The sequence below is a fragment of the Rhea pennata genome, chromosome 22 (assembly GCF_028389875.1).
Source record: "Rhea pennata isolate bPtePen1 chromosome 22, bPtePen1.pri, whole genome shotgun sequence".
Classification (NCBI taxonomy): domain Eukaryota; kingdom Metazoa; phylum Chordata; class Aves; order Rheiformes; family Rheidae; genus Rhea; species Rhea pennata.
In genome coordinates this window covers 2,728,161-2,751,593 of record NC_084684.1, presented here as the reverse complement: position 1 = coordinate 2,751,593, position 23,433 = coordinate 2,728,161, and the positions used below count along the sequence as shown (strand labels likewise).

The 23,433-nt window shown below is 40.1% G+C and overlaps 4 protein-coding genes across 4 annotated transcripts in view; 3 read left to right on the top strand and 1 right to left on the bottom strand.

Annotated features, from left to right (window-relative positions):
* DHRS3 (dehydrogenase/reductase 3) overlaps positions 1 to 23,433 on the bottom strand; it is a 107,740-nt gene that overhangs the window by 70,852 nt on the left and 13,455 nt on the right. The window lies entirely within an intron of this gene.
* On the top strand, positions 2,211 to 6,798 carry LOC134150033 (arylacetamide deacetylase-like 4). Its single transcript, XM_062593508.1, has 4 exons — positions 2,211 to 2,387; positions 4,339 to 4,555; positions 4,960 to 5,023; positions 5,794 to 6,798. The coding sequence occupies exons 1-4, from the start codon at positions 2,211 to 2,213 to the stop codon at positions 6,566 to 6,568; spliced, it is 1,233 nt and encodes a 410-aa protein (XP_062449492.1). The 3' UTR covers positions 6,569 to 6,798.
* LOC134150127 (arylacetamide deacetylase-like 4) lies at positions 7,537 to 12,766 on the top strand. The gene is made up of 5 exons (XM_062593719.1): positions 7,537 to 7,679; positions 8,611 to 8,776; positions 10,580 to 10,796; positions 10,999 to 11,062; positions 11,739 to 12,766. The coding sequence occupies exons 1-5, from the start codon at positions 7,537 to 7,539 to the stop codon at positions 12,514 to 12,516; spliced, it is 1,368 nt and encodes a 455-aa protein (XP_062449703.1). The 3' UTR covers positions 12,517 to 12,766.
* Positions 12,845 to 16,606, top strand: CFAP107 (cilia and flagella associated protein 107). Its single transcript, XM_062593718.1, has 5 exons — positions 12,845 to 12,861; positions 13,178 to 13,334; positions 14,513 to 14,626; positions 15,512 to 15,689; positions 16,341 to 16,606. The coding sequence occupies exons 1-5, from the start codon at positions 12,845 to 12,847 to the stop codon at positions 16,604 to 16,606; spliced, it is 732 nt and encodes a 243-aa protein (XP_062449702.1).

Below are 23,433 nucleotides of genomic sequence, written 5' to 3'. Positions count from 1 at the left end.
GCTAAGCTTTTAAGCACAAAAATATCCATCAGGAGCTGTAAAAGCTGTAAAATGTTCTTGTATTAGCAATGACAAAGGAAAATAGAAAGAAGACACTGAAAAAAAAGTAGAGAGAAGAAGAGAAAGAACAAGAGACCAAACTCAGAAGATGGACTGTGACAATTCCACGGTTAGAGAAGTTTAAAGAGAACTGTAATTATGTGTTAAGTAATGGAGGATGGGGTTAATTGCAATGCAGTCTTTTCAGCTGATGTCAGTGGGAAGCATTCTGCATACTGCAGCCTGGCAAGCTAAAAGAACCAATACGGGGTAGAGGAAAGATGGAAGTTATTCACTGTTAGACAGAAAAAGATATGTATGCTTTTTTGAAATACTAACAGAATATTGAAGTTAGCATGAAGCTGAAAGATATAAACCTCATTTTATCTTCCATTCTCTGACTTATTTTCTGAAGAGAAAGAGCTAGTTTCTCTTCTAGCCTGTATATAGACTGAAGTATCTCTGAATTCAACAAGGCTATACTGATTTATGGCAAAAATCTGACCCATCTAACAGTCCGGTGACATTCCACATTTAACATTCTCCCACCCTTAGATGATGAAGCAATTTGTTCCTTCTTTACTGTTTGATTTGCTATGATTGCCTCATGGAAGACAGTAATCTTCTGCTAGTTAAAGGCAAACACAGACAGTTACTCCCAAGAACACATTCTGCTTATCACTGAAACACACACAGGTACTCTACGGATCTGAACATCAGAACTTCTGAAATTTGGTCTAGACCAAACTTCTGCAGTATTCACAACACAGACACTTTCCCTAGTAAAAGACTTAGCAAATGCAGGAGAAATTACCACCAGTTTCCAAAAGTACGTGCATAACAGCTGCAGTCATTTGTAATGGAAAAGTTAAGATCCTTCCCCTCTGAGCCACAGAGATAACGCCCACAACTTTGGGGTTATCTTTCTGGACAAATGATGTACGTAATTTTGTTCGGTGTGACAGCAGAACAGATGCCCAATTAGAGCAGGAAGGACGGAACTGTGAAATTCCTATATTCCTGTATTCTCTTCTGAATATTCCTGGGGGATTCTAATATCAAGGTAAAAAATACTCTTTCCTCTTAGGAACCGAAGAAATTGTTGTACTCAGACTTTCAGGGACTAGGAGAATCAAAAAAATATGTAGCAAAGAATCTATGTTTACTGTTTTAGCAGAGTGGCCTCCTACCAAACAACCACTCTAGGCCTGCAATTTATTCATCTGCTAAATGTAAACTCTCACACATGATGGGAAAAAACTCTTAGAAGAGAAGAAACCTGATGAGAAAAGTAGAATGCAATGCATCTGAATGTATGTTATGGTATCAACTAATTAAAGTGACTGCTACCAAGAATTTCTGAATTTCTCCTGTATTCTGTACTTCTCATTCCATAGCTTATTTCAGTTGAAACCAAAACTGACTCTTAGTTTTGGATTATTTAAAATGCACCCAGTTGATTTTAAAGTATTAGGGAATTATTCTCTATGTCTATGATAAATGTGCAATTTACCTACTTAAAACATAAAAATCAGAAATTTTAACAGTAATGTCTTTGAAATTGGACATTAATGTCTGAATTCTAACATGCATTGATTACATTTCTTCATTTATTTGCCATTGGTAATTAAAACGTTTTTAAGAGAACCCACAAAAATAAAAAAATGAGATTCTAAAGTAATGACGTATTTTTGTAAGTGCATCTTTCAAAAAAAAAAAAAAATTGGTGACATTCTATTTAGTCCTTTGGAGTGATATTTATCGTATACAGGCTCCTGTCTCTGCGTAACCATAGAAGAGTGTTTTATAATGTCACAAACTCAAGGCACACAAAGGCCTGTGTCATTTTTCCACCTCTAATTAATATTAAATGCAGTCTATTAATAACTTTTTTCTCTTAGTTGAGGACTAGTTTCTTGCAAAAATTTTGAAATGTTACTGGCAAGATCTTGCAGCAAAGTTCAAAACTTTGAACAATTTATCTTTTGTGAAATAAAGGAGCAAAAGATACATACTACACTATTATTTGTAAAAAGGGAGGAGAAACTTTTTTGCTAGAGCAACCTTATGACGAACAAAGGCATTTAAGAATCAGGAAGTAACAAGTCAAAAGATATCGAGGAAAGTCAAATCAAAGACATTTCAGACCACTTTGTCCACTGCTCAGCAAAATGGCACTTGCTTACATATTGTTGGTGTTATTCCCGGCAGTCTTCGTCGCTGCATTTATATTTTTGGTCATAGGGGTAATTAATTTTGATTTCTCCAACTCAGAAATTCCTCCTGGAGTGAATCAACCTGTAAAGCTCCGAATCATTCATATTATTTTAATAAGTACAGCTGTGGTGGTAAGTTAACCTGGCATGATTACTGGGGGAAGATAGGTGAACCTGTAAATTTTAAACCTAATGCAATGCTTGAATCTTGAATTTATTTTCAGAGAGGAAAGCAGGATATTGCTATTATGCTGCATGTTGTATTTAAGAAGCTTTGATTTGTTAAACAAACTCTTGCCATATTTTTACACTGCATTATTACAGTTGGATCCTGCCTAGCTCTCTTGTATCAGGTAGTATGTCAGCATTGCCTAACACAAGGGCTTGAAAGTTTGAACTAAGCTTCTAAAATGAATTGTGTTAACCTAGCAATAATTGGATTAATAATATATATACACACTGGATTGTTTTTGTTTCCATTATGAGTTCAGAATATATCAGATGTCTTTGAGCCATGCTTTCAAGGTTTACTTTGGTTTGAGGGGTGGAGGTGAGAAGTTATGTATTTATTTTAAGGATAAAAAAGGAAATTCAAAATTTTAAAAATGTTTTAGGAAAGGGAGAATCTTTTTGTGATGACATGTGATAAAATTAGGTAACACTGCCCAAGAAGAGCTAAAGGATTTCATTTCCTTTGACCACGTTTGTACCTCCTGCTGCAGCCAAGCGGAATAGGAGGGGTGCTTGAGGGGAATAAAGAGTTCTGGGGAGTCCGCCTTCTTCAGGCAAACCGGCCTGTAAAAGAGCAGGCAGCTAATCAGCTCACAAGATGTCTAGCTCTTCCACTAATGGTTTCAACTCCTCCACTAGGGACAAACTGTTTAAAATGAAATATATATGTGTGTGTATACACATATACATATATATTTCTCAGTCAGGATTATTCTAGATTGTAATGGATCACACTAAAGAACTTTAGCATATATATTCTCATACTTTGGCTGCACGTACATTGTAATTAGAAAGTGATTACTTCACCTAAGCAGCTGGAAAATCCAGTTTGCCTTTTTATCACTGCCCATTAATTCAAAAAATCAGATTTGTATGCTGCAATATAGAAAACAAAGAATGAAATAAACAAATTAAAAGATAAAGTGGGAATATTGCCTGTAGCTGTTCCATTTCTGTTTGGAAACTAGAAAATACACTAGAATTCAGCCTCAAAATCAGAGAATATCTGTGGATAGTTGGAGAGACTGATCAGTAAAAGGCTTTTCATTGGTAAATATACTGAGTGATAACACTGTATTGACAATCCATACAAACATAGCAGTCTATTTATTGTGAGAAATATTCATAACAAAATACTGAGTATTAAGAGCTTGATCCAAATCTCTGTGAGGACAGTAGCACTCGTTCCGAATGAGTAAATCATGTATTTCAAAATAGGGTAAGCTTTTTCCGCAAAATTAGGTTGGAGCTGTAGCTCTCCTTTGTATTCATTCCACACTCTGATGCCTAGCATGAACATCACCACGGCATACAGAAGGAAGAGAAGCTTAGGCCTATTAACTCAGGATCTTCCCATGAGTGCACTGCAAACATCAATTAAGGTTTCTGAGATGAATCAAAAGGCAAGTATCAAATATATGCTCATCTTAGTCAACTCTATTTTGAGCAAGTGTGCACACCATGAAAATCACCACCAGAACTCTTATCTTTCTCCACGCTTTCACATTTTCTCAGGGGACAGAATAATCAATGAAAACCAAACTCTTTCTCTATAATCAGTAAAGAGAAGGACCTGCTGAGAAAGCAAAGGAATATACTTAACCAATCTTTGTTAATGCTGCTTTCTTCTGGCATTAAGGTCTTCAGCCAGCACTGTGGTTCCTAGGTTCCTGTGACTTGTCATGATGCTATTTATTCAGTGGTATTACATCTGTATGACTATGCAAATATTTTATGATTCTCCTAAATGACATAACTTAGACATCCTATATGTACTGCCCTTGCAGCTCTTTTACTTTGAAAAATACAGAATCTCCTGGGTGCATTTCCTATTCTTTTTGCATTTGAACAGGGACAGATTTTGGAAAACATTGGCATCTGCAGTCAGGTTAGCTTTGTTCGCTATATGCAAGGTAGGAAGACTCTGGGAGCAGACCAACACCTCTTCATCAAGGACCTGCGGTTTGAAAAGGTGCCTGTGAGGATTTATCAGCCTACGGCTCCATCCGCCAGCCAAAGGAGAGGAGTTATGTTCTTCCATGGAGGAGGATGGATATTTGGAAGTCTTGGTAAGATATTTAAGAGAAAAATATTATAATTTAGCAGAAGAAACATCTACTTCATAACTGGTGAAGTTGATAGTGGCTTGATCTCCAGCAGTAAGAAGTTTGACTATAATGATAGGTGCACTCTTCTAACTCATCTTTTAACTCATTAGAAAAAAAGCATTTGCTGTCCATTATCTAATTTCTCTTTAGGACAATGACAGTCAGATATCAGGAAAAATATACATTAAGCAAATAATGAAAAAGGAAGTAGAAGAGGTACTAAGATCTGCAGAGCAATGTCAGAAGGGGGTAGGAAAAAGGAGATAACATTCTTTTCTTACAATTCCTTTTCTTACGGAATGGGTATCATCAGTACTCAGGCAAAAAAAAAAGGAAAAAAAAAACAATGAAAATGTTTCTTCCAGAGACCCATGAAAAGCTATGCCGCTCTATTGCCAGAGAAAGTGAATCAGTGGTTGTATCTGTTGGGTGAGTCCTTCTTCATGCTGTTTTTTAGAGATTATTTCCTATATTGTGGATATCAACTTAAATTTCCTTGACCATAGCAAAAACTATTCTCAGTAAAGTGTTTCTGTGGGACTTGTCAAGCACGTGATTTGATAAATTCACTCTGCTCGTTTGGAGCCACTGAAGACTGACCTAGACTCAGTTTTAACTATTGACTACACAGCGCATAATGCTTACATTTAAGTGGAAAATAAAGCTCATGCTTTCAATTCAAAACTCAAAATGGACACTAAACAGGTAGCAAGTCATATATTCTACTACTTAATCCTCATTCAAGTAAACTCTACAAGAGTACTACAAGAATGACAAACTAGTATCATTACCAACATACTGACACAGCTGTTTGCATGATGAGTATATAGTAGTACTATAACAAAGACATAAAAAGTAAGTATTATCATTCATAACTGACATATAGAAAGCTAAGGCATGAACTGACTGAATGACTGTGCTTAAAAGCTGGCAGAGTTACAAGCTCACTACTCCTGTCTCTTTCAAGCTCTAATCAATGTCCTGAATAGATGATGATTCCAACAAGTTAATCTTCACCACTGTTCCTAATAGACACAGTTGATTTATGATAATCTGAGGAGAAAGGGAGGATTCTGAGGTAATCAGTATATTGCTGGTTGCAGGAAGAACTGGGGCTAAACTTTCAGTATATACATCAATACATTTACAGTTAATAACATTTCTTGCTCTTGCTGTTGTTGTCTCTTTCTGTGTATTAGGTACCGTTTAGCTCCTGAGCACAAATATCCTGCTGCATATGAAGACTGTCTTAATGCTACCGTCCACTTTATGAAGAATATAGAGCACTATGGGGTGGATCCTGCCCGTATAATTGTCAGCGGGGACAGCGCTGGGGGCAATCTGGCAGCTGCCGTCAGCCAGACCCTCGCAAGCAGACCAGACCTCCCAAAACTACGGGCTCAGATCTTGATCTACCCAGGCCTTCAGGCACTGGACTTCAATCTACCGTCCTATCAGCAAAATCGGGGAGTCCCTCTGCTCTTCCGAGAACGCGCTGCTTTCTATGTGTTACAGTACCTAAATGGAGATGCATCAAACCTAGAGGAGGTCTTGGAGGGTTCTCATATTCCTTCAGATATTATATTAAATCATAGGAAATGGGTGAGTCCAGATTATATTCCTGAAAAATTTAAGGGCAGAGGCTACAAACCACATGTGTTACTTGAATGTGCAACCGAAGTTTATGAGGCAGTGAAAAGATTCTGTGAGCCCAATCTGTGTCCACTGTTAGCTGAAGATGCTGTTGTTCAGCAGCTGCCTGAGACTTTCATCTTGACGTGCGAGTACGACGTGCTGAGAGATGACGGTTTGCTGTACAAGAAGAGACTGGAGGACAATGGTGTTCCAGTGACCTGGTACCACCTGGAGGATGGGTTCCATGGAATCATAAACTCATTTAATAGTGACTGGTTGTCATTTTCAGCTGGAAAAAGGGGTCTTGATAATATTGTGAATTTTCTAAAAAGCTTATAAAAACAATTTTCTTTCAGCCATAAGTATATAAGCATTGCCAATTTTCTGTGGTTTTGTTTCGTGCTCTTAAATTTCAGAGAAGAGGTTGAGATAGGCCAATTTATTTTAATAAGCAATCATGACAGTATGACCACTGAAAATGTTTAAAGAATGCTGGGAAAGTTTCTTTTAGTGATGTCTCAAGTATTCTGTGCGCAGTCTGTTTCAATGACTTGTTTGCACCACGCACTTGCTACTCTCTCAATAAATATTAAAGAACATTACTTTAAATCAACATCTTGTCTGACTTACTATATTCAATTCTGAACTACAGTTTTATTCTTCTAAGAAAGCTAAGTGTGTTTAGATACTCAGGAGAAAGATACTCATATTACAACACTATAATGCAGTGCCTGTGCTAAATATTATGTGTAGCATCCATATCTAAGATTCCCACTCGCTAACTTGCATAAGATTACTATGGGCTATGTAACTGATATTTTAGACTTGAAAATTTTAAGTCAAAACTGCAGCTGTCGCTGATAAAGCTATTCTGTTACGAGCTTTGTGTAAATGACAACAGAGACCCTTTGAAATGCTATAAATGTGTTCCTGTGTTTATCAAACATAAGGACATGCTGAAGAACCTGTTCCTACATTTAAATACGCTAGCAATAAAACAAAGTCAATACATTTATTTTTGTAAAGCACGTATGATATTTAGCTTTTTCTCTTCTAAATGTCCATGTTTAATCTTTACATTTTTAATATTTTCCATGCGCTTTGCTTCAAGCCTCCTTCCTTCAAATCTGAATCTATTTCCTTACATTTAATTAAAGGCTGATTTACTTCTGTAGAGCTGTTGTGTATGGACTAATTCAGATTAACTAACTCATGTGGAATTATAGTTAGGATCTTTGTTTATGTCCATCTGATAAGCTCCAAAGTATGCTGTGATTTTTATTTAGATCAGTTATGCACATAGCGAGATGGAGGGCAGAGTTAGAGAAAGCTACAGAAAAATAAGAGATCAAGACCTCAATGAGGAAATTCAATACACACTGCAAATACGGAAGAACCACATGTGCATAAAGAGTACCAGTACAGGGCCTGAGTTAACATGGGACAGCTGGCCGGAGACAAGCAAGGGTTGCCATGATTTGGCTCTATTTGGCTCCTATCTTATTCTGGGATGTCTCCACCATGCCCATTGAGCTTTAGGGCCACAGGTACTTGAGAGGGAACACTTTACGCCAGGTTTTAGAAAGGCAGTAAGGATCAGTGAACTGCTCTTTTAATCTATGTAATATTAGAAAATTTAGTTTAGAGTTAGAAAACGAACGGAAACATTCTCATGTTGTTTCCGAGAATGGTTCCCCAATAATTGTTTCAGAACTTGTGCTGTTTTTCCCATTTTTGCATTTTCCTTAAAGGACCATGTAGTATATCCTTTGACTTTGCTTCATTGCACTCTGCCGAAGAAAGGAAGGGAAAGAACAGTGAACGCAAAGATCTTAACACTGAGGAAACCGGCAATTAAAACAAGCAAAAAGGCAAAACCCCAGAAACGCTGTGTCCTCGCTAGGTTCCCCTGGGGTGCACTGGGGTGATGTTTTTTAACAGCAGCTGAGGCTGCGAGGCAATGACAGGGCTGTCGGGTGCGCCTGTGCTGAGGACCGCTCGCCCGCGGAGAGAATCCACGCGTGCAACACCGAGCGGCCCGCCTAAGAGGCAGCGGCCGGGCTGTCCGCCCCGGCAGCGGCCCCGGCAGCGGCCCCGGCAGCGGCCCCGGCGCGGCGCGGCGCGGGCGGAGGCGGCGCCGGGGGGGCAGCGCCGCCGCCGCGGCCGGCCCGGGAGCGGCGCGGCGCTGCCCCCGGAGCGCGGATTACCGGCGCGGCGCCGAGCCTCCCCCGGCGGCCCGCGCCATGACCCCGGCCGCGGCTGTGCCGAGCGGTCACAAACGGCCCTTTACGACGCCGGCCCGGCCGGCCGGGGCAGCCCCGCCGGCGCCGGGGCCGCGGCCGGCGCCGGGAGCCCCGCCGGGGCCGGGCCATGGCGCTGCTGCTGCCCGCGCTGCTGCTGCCGCTGCTGCTGCTGGCGGCGCTGGCGGCGGCGGCGGCGCTGGGCGCGCTGCTGCTCGACCTCCCCAGCTACGAGATCCCGCGCGGCGTGAACCAGCCGGCCAAGCTGCGGCTCGTCCTGGCGGTGCTGCTCGGCACCGCCGCCGTGGTGAGTCGGGGCGGGCGGCGGCGGCCCCCGGAGCGGGGAAGCCCGGGGGCGGCTCGGGGGCGCCGTCCGCGCTCGCCGCCGCCGCCGCCGGGGAGGGAGGCGGGGAAGGCGCCGCGCCCGCCTCGGGCACCACCCGTTCCACGCGGAAAAGCGGCACGTTAGGGCTAGTTCCCGGGGGCGAGCAGGTGGCAGGGTTCACTGGAATCTCCGCGCCGGAGTTAAGCTGATGCATTTTTGTTTGTTAACTGCCCTCAGCTCTAGGCTCAGTCACCTTGCACAGGGAAAGCTGCAGCCCTTCAACTGCTCCGGCCACCCGCTGACATTTACGGAACGAAAATCTGGTTAGGGAGGCTTTACTTAATCCCTGCCTCGCTTTTACAGCGTTGCACAAGCTGCGTAAGCGCACTCCTAACTCCTCCTGCTACTGTCGCTTGCTGTTAAATTTTAATTTAAAAAATGTTTTACTTTCTTCTCCTCCGCTCTAGCCACAACATCCCCTTTGCTGCACAAACAGGCCCTGTTTTCCTGCATGCTGTTTCTTACACTATTTGCATCCTCTCTAAATTTACTCTCAAACCTACCAGGTCACGTTAATCGTACTTAGAGGCCCATAAGGGAATGGATAAAGACAGGTTCTCATTAGGCATTTAAGATTAGGGTCTTGTTTAGTAACTGAACACAGATGAACTGCAATAGTTTATTCGCGTGAGCCCATTATTTCAACTGGTTGCCACCTCCTTCTTGTTTCTTCACTTATTACATCAGATTTATATTCAGATTTGTAAGATCATTACAAGAGCACTGGGAAAGGAAGCTTCCTGATCTTCCTCAGTAAATCTACAGTTATTGTGCAAATAAAAAGCAGCAACTAACTTGCAGAACAGGACTCAGCACTAAAGATCTGCAAATCCACTGAGTTTTGTGGTCTGCTGATTCTGGAGTATTGGCTTATGCAATAAAGAACTACGAAAGTTTCTGAGGATGTTTCTATATACACCATTTCACTGTTGTTATCAGCTACAAACGAAACAAGTATGAGCAAAATGGTGTGCAGGACGATGCTGACAATTAAAATTTATAATCCAATACCGCCAATTTAGATGGTCTATATAAAATTTCTAATGTGATATTAAAATGACACTGGATTTGAATAATAAAATAGTTTCTTTTAATGTCTGTAGGAAGTGAGAGCTTGGGAAAATTTCCCTAGCTAAGGGGCTAGAGAAGAATTATTTGTTTTTATCAGACACCAGGGGTTAAATTGCTATATGTCCAGCCTAGATTTTTCAATCTTTCTTCAGAAGATGGTCTGTAAGACTCGAGTGATTGCTAACATGATATATGGTAGAAGTCTCTCCTCTTTGTCACAACTAATGCAGGCAGCCTGAGAACAAATACAGTTTTCTGTATCTATCCTGGGATCTTTCACTTTCCTGCATGGTTACTTTTCCTTACTGTTTTCATGAGTTTATGAAGGGAAAGCAAGAAAAAAGCAAGGACTAAACAACCTGCTAGAATGAAGTCTCCTATCAGTATTTAGCATACAGGAAGCCATTCAGACTGTGTTTAGGAGATGCCTGCACAGCCATTGTGCTTTTCTAAGAACAGTCTTCAGGGTGGTTAGTCTGACTTCTCCTGTGCCATTACTATGGTATTTTATTGTATTGTACTAATGTTTTACAGTATTACCATCATTTTCTTCCCTTCATAAGCTCAAGTACGGTGTATGTACGGTGCAAAGTTTTTATACCTTAGCTAAAACAAATCTTTTAAAGAAGCCTTCACTTCTCTTATTTTAAACAGGGGAAGATCTTGGAGAAGACTGGAATTTGCAGTCAAATCACTTTTGGCCGATATATGCGAAGGGGAAGGAGACTAGCACTGGATCCAAAGCTCTTTATCCAGGATCTGCAGTTTAAGAAAGTACCTGTTAGAGTTTATCAGCCTAAAGCTCCATTTGATGGGCGAAGGAGAGGTATCATCTTCTTTCATGGAGGAGGCTGGGTATTTGGAAGTCTTGGTAAGATATTTGCTGGAGGAATTACAGTAACATAAAAGAACATTTTCATCTTTTCATAAAATTTAAATAAGTGGATGTTTTCAGGCTGTGATTTGGGAGAAGGTCTGAGGACACATACATAGACTTCTGGAAATTAACACTTCTTCACTGCCTGAAAAATTAGTGCTGTAGCAAAGAAATAATGAAAACATTTCTTTTCCAGATACCTATGAAAAAGTATGCCGCTACATATCCAGAGAAAGTGAATCGGTAGTTGTATCTGTTGAGTAAGTGAATGCTATCCAATTCTTTTGTTTGGAGATTGTTGGTGTGATGCCACCAGAGTAGACATGCACTGGTTTTGGAGAACCATGCACTGGTTTTGGAGATGTTCTTTCTTGCAGATAAAGCCCATAAAAAACCAAATACAGCTTAAGTGTTCATTCGCTGATACAATCAGAAAAGACCTGAATGACAATATTTGGTGCAGTAAGAAAATATACGAAAGCTAAAGAAAACTAAAGTAGAACATGGTTCCTTGCGCTGATCATAAGAACACATAATAAGATGCTCCAAAACCTTGTATTTATGGCAGAAAAGAGAAAACAGGCAGTTTTACTCCTATTTTGCATGAGAAGCAGAGGAGCAAAATGATTAAATTATTTAGTCAAGAAGACACAGGCAGTTTTCATTACAAAAAAACCGAAATCGATTACAAAGGCTCATTCAGTTTCTTAATCAGATGACAATTTTACTGTACTGAGTCCTTGTGATTGAACATGCAAACTAGAGATTATCTGTGATGAATAACTGGGAAATGCCTACTTACAAGATAATAAGTATTCTCAGCTGGAGGGAAAAAAACCAAAAGAATAGAGCTGCAAGTCACTGTAAGATGCTATTTTCTAATTAATACTGTTGTCATTCCTTCTCTTTCTGTTGCTGTCTCCTTCTGTGTACTAGGTACCGTTTAGCTCCTGAGCACAAATATCCTGCTGCATATGAAGACTGTCTTAATGCTACCGTCCACTTTATGAAGAATATAGAGCACTATGGGGTGGATCCTGCCCGTATAATTGTCAGCGGGGACAGCGCTGGGGGCAATCTGGCAGCTGCCGTCAGCCAGACCCTCGCAAGCAGACCAGACCTCCCAAAACTACGGGCTCAGATCTTGATCTACCCAGGCCTTCAGGCACTGGACTTCAATCTACCGTCCTATCAGCAAAATCGGGGAGTCCCTCTGCTCTTCCGAGAACGCGCTGCTTTCTTTGCTTTGCAGTATCTAAATGGGGATGCATCACATGTGGAAGAGGTCTTGGAAGGCTCTCATATTCCTGCAGATATTAGGTTGAAGTATAGGAAGTGGGTGAGTCCAGATAACATTCCTGAACAGTTTAAGGTCAGAGGTGTCAAGCCGCTTGTGCCCACGGATTGCATAGCTGAAGTTTATGAGGCAGTGAAAAGATTCTGTGAGCCCAACCTGTGCCCGCTGTTAGCTGAAGATGCTGTTGTTCACCAGCAGCCCGAGTCTTTCATCTTGACGTGCGAGTATGATGTGCTGAGAGATGACGGTTTGCTGTACAAGAAGAGACTGGAGGACAATGGTGTTCCAGTCACCTGGTACCACATTGAGGATGGGTTCCATGGAATCATAAGCCTACATGATTACGGTGGTTTTTCGTTTCCAGCTGGGAAAAGGGGACTGGACAGCATCGTTAACTTCATAAAAGGCTTATACTAGGCGTCTTACATTCCAGGAGTCTATTAATGCCTCAACCTAGGAAAATATTTTTTTAGGATATTTAGTATCAAGTGAGGGGTAGTCAATCTAGGGCAGCCATTAACAATGATAAACAAAGCTCTGTGAATCTTACTCCAGTTGTTAGTTGGAGCACTGATAATGCAAACTTTTCTTATACATGCTTTGTAACAGGCTGAAAGCCCTTATCTTTAGCTATGTCAATAAATAAGAACATTATTTTGAACTGACATCCTGAATTGCCCACCTTGTTTCAAATAAAATGTGTCTTTGTCTGTTTGTGAAGAGAGATTGTGCGTATTCTGCAGGTATGTGCGGTGTGCTGGTGTAAATGTACATGTCACTTATATCACAATGTTTTGAAACATACTTTATGCTCTGACTGCAAACTCTAATAGAGAAAAAACTCCAGCTGACTGTGGTGAATTAGGAGCCACTGTTTTGCTCAACAGGAAATACCATCAAATAAATACGCCTAGAATGTGGTTAATGAATTGACAGTCACCGTGGAGATACCAAACACGAATGGTTCTAAGCCAAAGTGGTTCCAGAAGTCACCTATGTTTCTGATCATGCAACTGGTGGAGGTGGAGCCTTTCTGCCTTTTTTAGTGCTGAACTACTGAGTTATCTTTCACTTCTAGAACTGGATGGACTGTGATTATACTCACAAGGAGGGTATTCCTGGTGAGACAAAGAAGTATGACTGCACCGCAAATAGATGGACAGGACTGGTGGAAGATTGAACCCAAATACTCTACTAAAGTTCTGATTGGAAACTGGTTGGAAGAGAGGAAAAGGGTAAGATCAGGAAAGAAAAACGAGAAAAGGAATAGAGTGGGTCAGAACCAATGCTCTGGAGACAGTTTACTGCTGCACTTTAAGTCAGAGTGGAGGCTCATCTCAGAAGAGTAATGAAAGGAAGAAGGATGAGCATCTCAGCTGGCTTGCATTCATTCATTTTGTTATGACCCGACCTTCTTCTCCCTAAGCCAGGACACAAGCAATGCCTAAGCATACGGTATAATGTGTGGTTCACACTGGATGTAACACTGGCCAATTAAAATGCTAGGGCATTTTTTATAGCATTCACCTCACAGTGCTATACAACAGTTGCTTAAGAGTATGTATCACTACTACACAACCAAGGCTTCATTAGCCCTTCCATAAATGATTACTCACATTAACTGTATCTTTAATAATTCAGATGCTGATTTCACAGAATCTTTTTTTTAGCAGACTGGCTGTATAGACTGTACGTCCTTACAACTGAGCAAAATTTTATCATTACACATTTTTATTAAAACATGCCAGCTGGCTTCAATAGCGGCCCTATTAGGACAATTCCTCCTGGCTCCGCTAAAACTACTTCCTTTAGATCTTTTCTTTTTTGCCTGACATTTATGAGATATGATGTGATCACAGCAAATAAAGATAGCTTAAGGGTGTAAACATCATGTAGAAAAAAGAAATCCTTAAAGTATTCCATTAAGTTATAAATGAGGATTAAATAAGAAACAGAAAAGTGGTTCTTATTTATACTGAAAAAGTAAGTAGAGGAATGGTCTTCCACAGAAGACATCCCATTTCTTAGCATTCTTTCAACTGAGTTGGGGCAAAATGCTAGACACTATATTGCAGGGATTTGTCTGCTGTGGCAGACAGTAGATCTAGTGACAAAGAGAGGAAAATGGGCCCATTTAACCTTTTCAGGCACCAGCTTACACTGCAAGTGAAAGGATGATACCAAACCGCGAATGATTTTTCAAGGGCTGTATGGCAACTTATAACAAAGAATCAATCCAGAATTTTACAATGGCTGATTATACTAGCTGACTTTATCATTTGAGAAAAAGTATGCAGCACAGTCTTATTTTCAAGTAAGTGCTTTTTAAATACATAAATGAAGAAAGCACTAGAACATACTTCTAAAATGATCAGATTGTCTTAGCTATACTGAGTGTCATATATCTTTCTAGTTTATAAAAGTTAGTGAGAAACCCAGCAACAGCACATATAGAACAGACTTCATTTACTTCCTGGATCACAAACCAGACCAAACATCAAGGAGAACCTTTATGAAGAGACTTGAGGTATGTAAAAGAAATTTCATATGGAAGGTTGTGTAAGCCAGCACTCCAAACAGCAATGAATTATGACTAATACTTAAATCCGATTTTGTATTCTTAAATAAGCATGTGCGTAAAAGAAGGCACTGCACCTCAGCGGCTGGTCTAGACTATCCAGAGTTAGGCCATATGGGAGATCAAGGTAGGATCCCTTTCAGAGTTAGAGAAACAGCATATACCCTATGGTACTCTGGTTGCTTCCCAGTATCTCCTTCTTAGGGCGATCAGTGCGCATGAAGAAAATCATCTTGTTACTACAGAGGCTGGTGGTGGTGGTGATGGGTGTATGGGTGTTCTCAGGACATTCTGTGGGCTTACCAGGAGCTTGCTAGCAAAAGAGGATTATTTTCATTAGTGCACCTCTGATTCACAGGCATGAAGTGCACGTAAATGAGTCCCAGATTTTTCAGAATAATATTCTTCCCACAAGCATCATCTGCTTGAATAACCCTTCCTTTGAGGTGCACCTGCATTCCCAAATATTCTGATCATTCCCTCCTGACAGACAGTTAGAAAGTATACGCAATGGTAACGAACAAAAATGTTTTAGAAGCACGACATGATCAGCTTTTCAATTGCAGACTTAAATGCACCTGCATATGCATGATGTATACATTCAAATCAGATAAATATGTCTCATGACATACAGACATAGTTGCTTAACTTGACTGGAAATTCACCTTATTTTAAAGGTAAATGCCTTGAGGATTACATTATAATTAAGTAATGTAAGTATTCACAAATTGTTGTGGCATCACTGATGGCACAATCCAACTTAAAAGCATGCTAAAGTATCTGAATGCTACGCACAGAGACAAATAGCATGGTTTCATATGCATCTCATTTCAGGGCCTCCAAAAGCAGCATTTCTTCACACATCATGAGGAATCACGCAGCCGAAATTTAGTATCAGAGTATGATGATAACTACAATAGACATGGTCATAACACTCTGCTGCCTCCCCTTCGCAGATGGAATGGACACAAGTTGGCCTGGATTCCTGAGAAATCAGATTTCCCCACTCTTGGTAGCTTTCGGTATTATTAAGTCAAAGCAATGGAACACTGTGTAGTGGTCCACGTATAGGCTAAGAGCCATGAACCACCTTCAATTTTAACATTTGTTCTGAACCAGATCTTTGCAGATCTTTTAACTACTTTCCTACCTATTCAGTAGCTTATTTTTCTGCTTGCAAAAGTGGAAATGTTATCTATATAACAGTGGATAACTTCTCTCCTCTATGCAATCAATAATGCAAACCCAGCCAAAAGCAAGGAGAGTTGTGAGGTGTAACTGAGAGGAGAATTTAGCTCATAATTTTTCAGATTTCTTAAAGTTGATTTTTTTTCCACAGTAAACTGGAACAGTCACTGATTGTTATTACTATTTCTCTGAATTTAAGTGATGTGTAAAGGACTACTAATTTTTTTTCATACATGCCAAAGAGAATATGAGGAATCAGGACTGCTTACATTTGTATCATTACTGATATCCTATTGATATCTAACAGTGATTTTCCAGCCAAAGGGTAGGCACACAATCTCTGAGAGCAAAAAATCTCTGTTTTGTCCTTAACTCATTGTCAAACTAGGACAAATGCTCTCTAAGAACATGTGGAGTAAAAATACTCATCAGTTTAATTCTATCTTTTATAATATTTAATCATTTCTTGTTTCAGAACCCCCCACCAACTATGGCCTTCTTGAGCAGCTAACAAAAAAGTGGCACAAGAAGGAAGCTGGAGTGATGAACAGTGTCTACACTGTTTCCTATGAAAAACCACCTTCTTCTGCTTTTGCTACTTGTCGACAACCAGCTATAACTCAGGACTTTTCTTCCAGCCAGGGACATCTTCCCCATAATGTTAGTACAATCCTGGACTATGCAGGGGCTCAGAAATACCTGCAAGTCCTAGGCCAGCTGGCTAGAGATACAACAAAGTGATGCATCTCTGTAAACTGCTTATGGTGATCTCAAGTGCTACTTAAATACAGCTTGTTCCTCATATACTTAAGAGTGATCTGATCCATGTGGAAGGAATGGGAATTAGGTTATATAGGTGAACATCTGACTAGTTAAAAGAAGCTGCTGGGTTACAGTCTAAACTGCAGCTGGCTGCGAATGTTTCTTCAACAGAAAATGTTAAATTACCAAAAAAAATTTCATCTTTCAGTCCCTAATCAGTAAATAGTTGTAGTAAAAAAAAAAAAAAATACAGAGTTGGAATGATCGTAAAAGGATAAAAATCTCTTAATTACTTTGTCCTTAGCTGCTATTTCATTTTTATACAGCTTGCTAGTGTTTCTTTAAATAGGAGGAGAAAAGAAATTTGTGTTATTCTATATGTCTGAAACATCTAAGAGTAAAGTAAGCATGTGAAAGGGCTGGCTATCTAAGCACAAGGTGAACGAAGGTTTCTCCCAATGCAGTAAGCAAGCAAACCTTCATGTGTCCTTGGTTTTACTTACCAAAGGTACTTAATGGTAGATAAGCTGCAAAGTGAACTACATTAATTGGCCCTGCATTACCAAACAGTAAACCATGAGAAAATAGCAGTAGGTGACCTTTATGTTGGTGGATAGGCCACCCTGATATATTATTTAATTATCAGAAAACCTGTGAATGACCTATACACCAAGTGCTGACAGAAGACCAAATTCTTACTGCACTGGTGTGCAGGTTTTGCATTTACATCACATTTGGTCCTGAGGCGATATTTAAGTTTCAGCTGCTATGGGTCCGAGGCTCACCAGCAAATCTGCAGCAAGTTAAAGGCTTACATGAATCAAATCTGCAATTACTCCAATTACTTCAATGCATATTTATCTCTTCATCAATTTGGATCAAGACTGGCAATAATATAATTATTTTTAGGCAAAAGCTTTAAAGCATATTCTTTAGTCTTGGCATGGCTAAACCTCTGGCCATGGTCAGTACAGAGTTCTATCTCTGCACAGAACTACATTTCAGTCACTGTAATTTAACTTTGCTTTTGCCAAGTTGAACTGATTTTCAACTTAGTAACATGGACATATCTGGGTATAGCAACAGTAGCATCTATTGGCAAAGTGTATATTTACTGGTCTTTGTGAGATATCTCAAAAGATCTGCCAGAGACGTAAGCAGGCCCCCAGCTGGTTACACAAATCAGGCAGCAGCGCGTTAATGAAATCACTTTGAGCTGGAAGAGCCCTGATAATTAGATAAAGCATTATTTTGCTTCCAAGACTGAGGGAGATGAAAGGCACGCTAAAAACAAATTAAAAAAAAAATAGGTGAAAGTGAGCTCTTAATCACAGCCAACGACTGGCACTGAATATGTTTTTATCTTTAAAGGAACATAAAAAGAAGGTATTCCTTACAACAGGGTGAAATCTGGCAGATACATAAATTCTTGTATCCACAAGGAATTTCATTCAGATTCATTTTATTGCCAAAAGAACTCTAAGTAGTGTATTTTTCTGTTTGTTACCCACGTTCTAATATTATTAAAGCAAATATGAATCAGGCATGCATCTTAACAGCAAAAAAAAAAAAAACATATAATATCTGAAAGAGAGATTAGGCAGTTATGGAAAAGTATTCTTCATTTCACACAGCTCTATCAGTTTGCTTAAAAATCTGGTCATCAATCATTTATAAATACTAAATATTTATAGTAAATGAAACATTTATGATTATCATCTACAGTGCTTTGAAAAGTAAAGCTCACATATGGGAAGAAATGATCAGCTTGATGCACAGGGAATTACTGGCACGCACAAGTTCCACGTATGAAATCTGTATGAAGACAGTCACTCCAAATCTATAAGCAGACTGGGCAGGGCTCCTCAAGCACAGGGGCCTGGTCTAATCTGTTCAATTATTGAGCCATTTACAAGTAGAATACACAAATATGATGCCCAAAGGAACTAAATAATGCCAGCAAACTGAATGAAATGCATTTTCATAGAAAGCTTCTTACAAAAAACACAACTCTGCAAGACATGTCAGTTGTGATTAATAATACTCAGCAGCAAAGTATCTGCTTTGAGTTGTTTAACTGACTAGCTGTTCTCACTTGAGCAATACTAAATACGCATCACTTTCTGGTAACTGAAGTTTCCAAGCCCGTTAACTCATGTTATGACAGAAAGCCTAAGAACTTCTCCATCTTTTGATCTGTGTTTGGTGAAAGTGGAACCAAACACTAGCTGAACAACCAGTAGCAAAAGCTGAATCCTGCATATCTAGCTTTTGCCAATAGGGAGAAGTAAGCATATACACAGAATTTTTCCAATATTATACTGCATTTGGCATAATTGCACTGCAGTAGAAAAGGCAGATAAAAATGAAGGATGTCTACAGCTGTAGTTCACAGATCCTGCTGTGGGTGAAACAATGATGTTTCACCCAATTCCCCTGGTTAAACCATTGGTAGGATAAAGACTCCTTCAGTAATAAATACTGGCTCTGTATATATATTTCATACATATACATATACATGTACATTTTATATACATATATACATGTATATACATTTCACAGCCCCCTAACATCTTCAGCAACTACAAGGACTTTCATTCACTCGAAGTGAAAACACTAAAACAGAGGTTATCTTCTCTGTGCTTTATCATTACCTAATGATAAAAATAATTGAAAGTTATTCAATTAGATATTACCATTAAATATCATTAGGCCAAAGCAGGCTTTTGCTTTAAATGCAAATTATTTTTCCGATTTGATAGATACATCTAAGCTTTACTTCAGACAGTTCTTTTAATCTCAGGGCCTTGTGGGCACTTGTGACTGGAAAGCAAGAGTTCACCAATTTCTTTGATTTTTCATGCAGTAAATAGATGTTTTGATACAACTGTCTTTTATGAAAACATTCCAGACAGTCTCGGTTGTGTGAAATCAGCCTCAGATTTGAACTTCTGTGACATTAGAGAGACAAGGTAGAAGTTAGAATTGATGCACGTCTCTCAAAGTAAGCTTATTTCTTGCCTTGAAGGAGACTGATGTCAGCACAGATGAGCTGCATAAAAAAGAAGCTGGGTTCTTTGGACTGAGACACTCAGTCAGGGTTGGGATTCAGACAAGGAACAGTGATGCTGGCTGGCAAGTCTTGCAGTAATTTGGGACTGTGTGTGCTAACTGTGAGGTGAGGGTAGTCGCAGAGACAAAATGGCTGGGTTTCAGGGAGAAGAGAAACAGGGTATTGACAAGAGGTTGTTCTAATGGTCAGGAGCCCTCCTTTGGAAAGTTATAAATATGCCTTAGAAGATGCTTAAGAAGAGCTATCCAATTGTCAACTTGTTGTTAAAAACAGCTTCACTAGTCTGAATTTAAGCATGACCTTATGGAGACACAAGGCCTGCTAAGTTCTGTCCTCCAAATCTGCACATGCCATTGTACTCAGTTCTTTGACTAGTACCTTTAAATATGTATAAGGATTAGGATACAGGCTGATCCCGCTCCCATAAGAATACAGCAAAGCTTTCTTTGATAGCTGATACTCTACGCACACATATCTGACAAAGGTTGCCTGTATATTTAAACATGCATTTTTTATACTAGTGATGAAAACACCAAATGGACATTAACAACTAGCCTCTTCCTTTTTTATTTCCTTTTGTACTATTTGTTGAACTGAGCTGGAATGATCCACTCTTAAAGGGCACCATCTTCAAATCATACTACCGATATTTTCCTCTCTTCTGCAGGTTTGGACAATCTAAGCAGATTTAAGTTTTAATATATTTATGGTGATAATTTTCCTGTCATATGGCCTTCTACCACTTCAGGAAAAAAATTTACTAGATCTCAAAAGGAGTTTGTATTTGGTCCTTCTTTTCCAGTCAGTGCTGTTTTCCTCATAAAAATACTGTTACACATGAGCAGGAACTACAGTTCCCATTAAGGTTACAACTGGCATGTAGGATCATGTATGTGTGTGGTTCCTCTGATTTCAGTAAGACTACATGGTTAGGCACTGCTTACTTATCTGAATAAAGATTGCAATTTTCCCAAAACGTGATACATTCTTCGTGAAACCTCTTACTTAATCTATGTTCCACATTCACATTTCACGGAGCCACGCATCTTAAGGCTAAATTCAATAGAAATACTGTAGCATGTCATGAATCTGATCCATGCTATACACTTCTACAGTGAAGACATTCCTTTGGTTCTTTCTTTGTCTTGTTTTCTTATGATTTAAAATCTATTCAAGCTGAAAAGGCTATTTGTATGGAAATTACTTCATAAATAACAGGGATATTGGAGAGCTGCTATAGAGCAGAATTATATTTTTCTATATGTAGCTGTGAGGTAACTTCTCATCTAGTTGGTGCAGAAGAAAACCCTCTCCTGACAATATATAACAGAAATAATTTTGTAGTTGCTGTGATGGAGGCATTTGCTTTGAGTACTGAAGGTCCCGAGTTCTATTCAACAATGACCCATAATGGGATTGTTACATAAATAACATAGTAGCTATTTTAGGGCAGTAATGTTTGTTAAGAAGGAAAAAATCTCTAGGCACAGCCATTTTATAGGGAGTTGCTCTTTATCATCGTATACTTTTGTTCCCTCAATTACAACACTGCCCAGGGACTCCAGTCTCATCGTGCAGAAGTCCGCTGAAAACAGACAATACAGAGACAGCCCCCGGCCCAGAGAGCTCCCAGGTCTTGGACTGGTTAAACACCCCAGCAGGATTTTAAAAATATATTGAACAAGTCATTCCAGTTCTTTAAATAAGAAGTCAGGATTGGCTGCATAAATATGTACTTATCTGCTTCAGTGCTGTAAATATGTAATTTAGGCTGCTGCCTCATGACATATTTTGTGTCTAATTTAAGGAGCTGTATATTTGGACAAGAGGGTCTGGATGACTGTCAGGTAAATACTACAAGCTGTAAATTTTCACAGCAGATTTGCACTAAATTTAGTTAGAACTATATTTAAAGAGAACATTGACCAGATGGTAGCCTTTGTCCTTGACAGCGTTTGGACTTGCAGACAGTTAAGGGTCCCTAGAGGAATACTACTGGAGTCTCCCTGAAGTTACGAACTGCATTCTGTCACGGCAACTGTGACATCCTTTACTTGAGGGCTCAAGTCCCATCAGCTGGCATGGAGCCCTATCCTCCTTAGTGCACCTCAAGATGGGGAACACTCATGCCAGACAGAAAAGCGCTTGCAGAGAATGGCCTTAGAGGCAGTGTGTTGTCTGAGCTTCCTGGGCACCTCAACCTACACACAGGAAAACCTTGGATCTTTAAAAATTAAAATAAAACAAATTTGAATCCTTAAAGCAATACAGAGGCTATGGCTTTGCACATCAGCAGTTGCTGATACTGTTTGCAGGGTCAGTATTCTAAATTAAATCCTTCTTTTGAGATATCTACAAGAATGCTCCACAAATCCACTGAGCTATACAGGCAAGCCTACATTTTTCTTCTGTTCCCTCAAATGCTTGAGCTCTAAAAGGGCCTTTAATCATGTTAAAACTCTCACTGCACATCCCACTTTCCCTTAGAATTACTGACATTTTATGTACCAGTAATTTTACTTTTAAATGTGTACCCACTACAGTCTGATTAAACAGTAAACACTAGAACAGTTGTGGACATCTTTCACCACACGTATCGCTATATACCGTACAGACACTTTCCATTACTTCTGTTACAAATACTGAAAGCAAATCCCTTAATCTATCTTTTGGAGTGCTTTAGGCCTAAATGCCGCAATCCCGCTGCTGAACGTAATGTCAGTATAATCGCCACCAGGTTAGAGCAGAGCAAAGCCTGGGCTGTACACCGAGAACAAGGGCAATGTAGGCACGTAGGGAGACAGCAGGTGGCACGCTTCCCTTTATTTTAGCACTTCCTCAAGCCTGCACTACCGAGTCTAGGATTCCCGGCATCCAGCAATCGCTTAAGGAGAGCGATCGCTTGGCGGCTGCTCTGTGAAGCCCTGACCATCCGGGGACACAGAAGCTCAGTGCATGGAGTGCGAAAGTCTCAGCGTTACCCAAAGGACTGCCGGCGCTTTGCTGCTGGCACCCTACTTAACGGCCTAGATCCCCTCTTCCATCTGAGAAATGAGCACCCTCTCTTCCTCCTGGGCAATTAATTTCTACCTTTTCCTTAAAAAGGCACCATATTTCTGTTCAGAGGATGCAGCTTTTCCAAATGTTTTGAAACCTTTGGGGAGGAAAGGGGCTTTCGATACTATTTATCCCTACTACAGCACAATGTAGGATAGAAGACAAATTGAACTTGATTCTCTGTAGTCGACACAGAAAGTAGATGACGACACAGGCAGTTGCTAAATAGTACGTGACTGACAGACAAGGCAACAGGAAACCTCTGTTTCATAAGTAATACTTTTTTTCTGGAAATAGTCTTGCTGAAATCAATGCAGTATAGAGTACGTGGAAGGTGGAAAAAGTCGATGACAGATGGCCTAAAACAACCTGGAGAGTTTTAACATGACAATTTGGATTGCCAGATGAATCTATATGTCTTACACGCTGGCTCCTGTTACCTTTCACACTCCATGACACAACACTTAAAGATACTCCGAGAGCGTGGAGGTGCTGCTCCCGCAGCTTTCCGGGGCGAGCCGGCCCTCCGTCGGGAACCGAACCGAGTGACAGAGGAGGAAGGGGACTTGCCTACAGCTAGGCGGCAGAAGAGCTGGAGAAACCACACAGGCCTTTTGGTTCTCATTGCCAATTTTAACCACTTGACTAAACTTTTTCCCTCACGAAACGTTAGCAT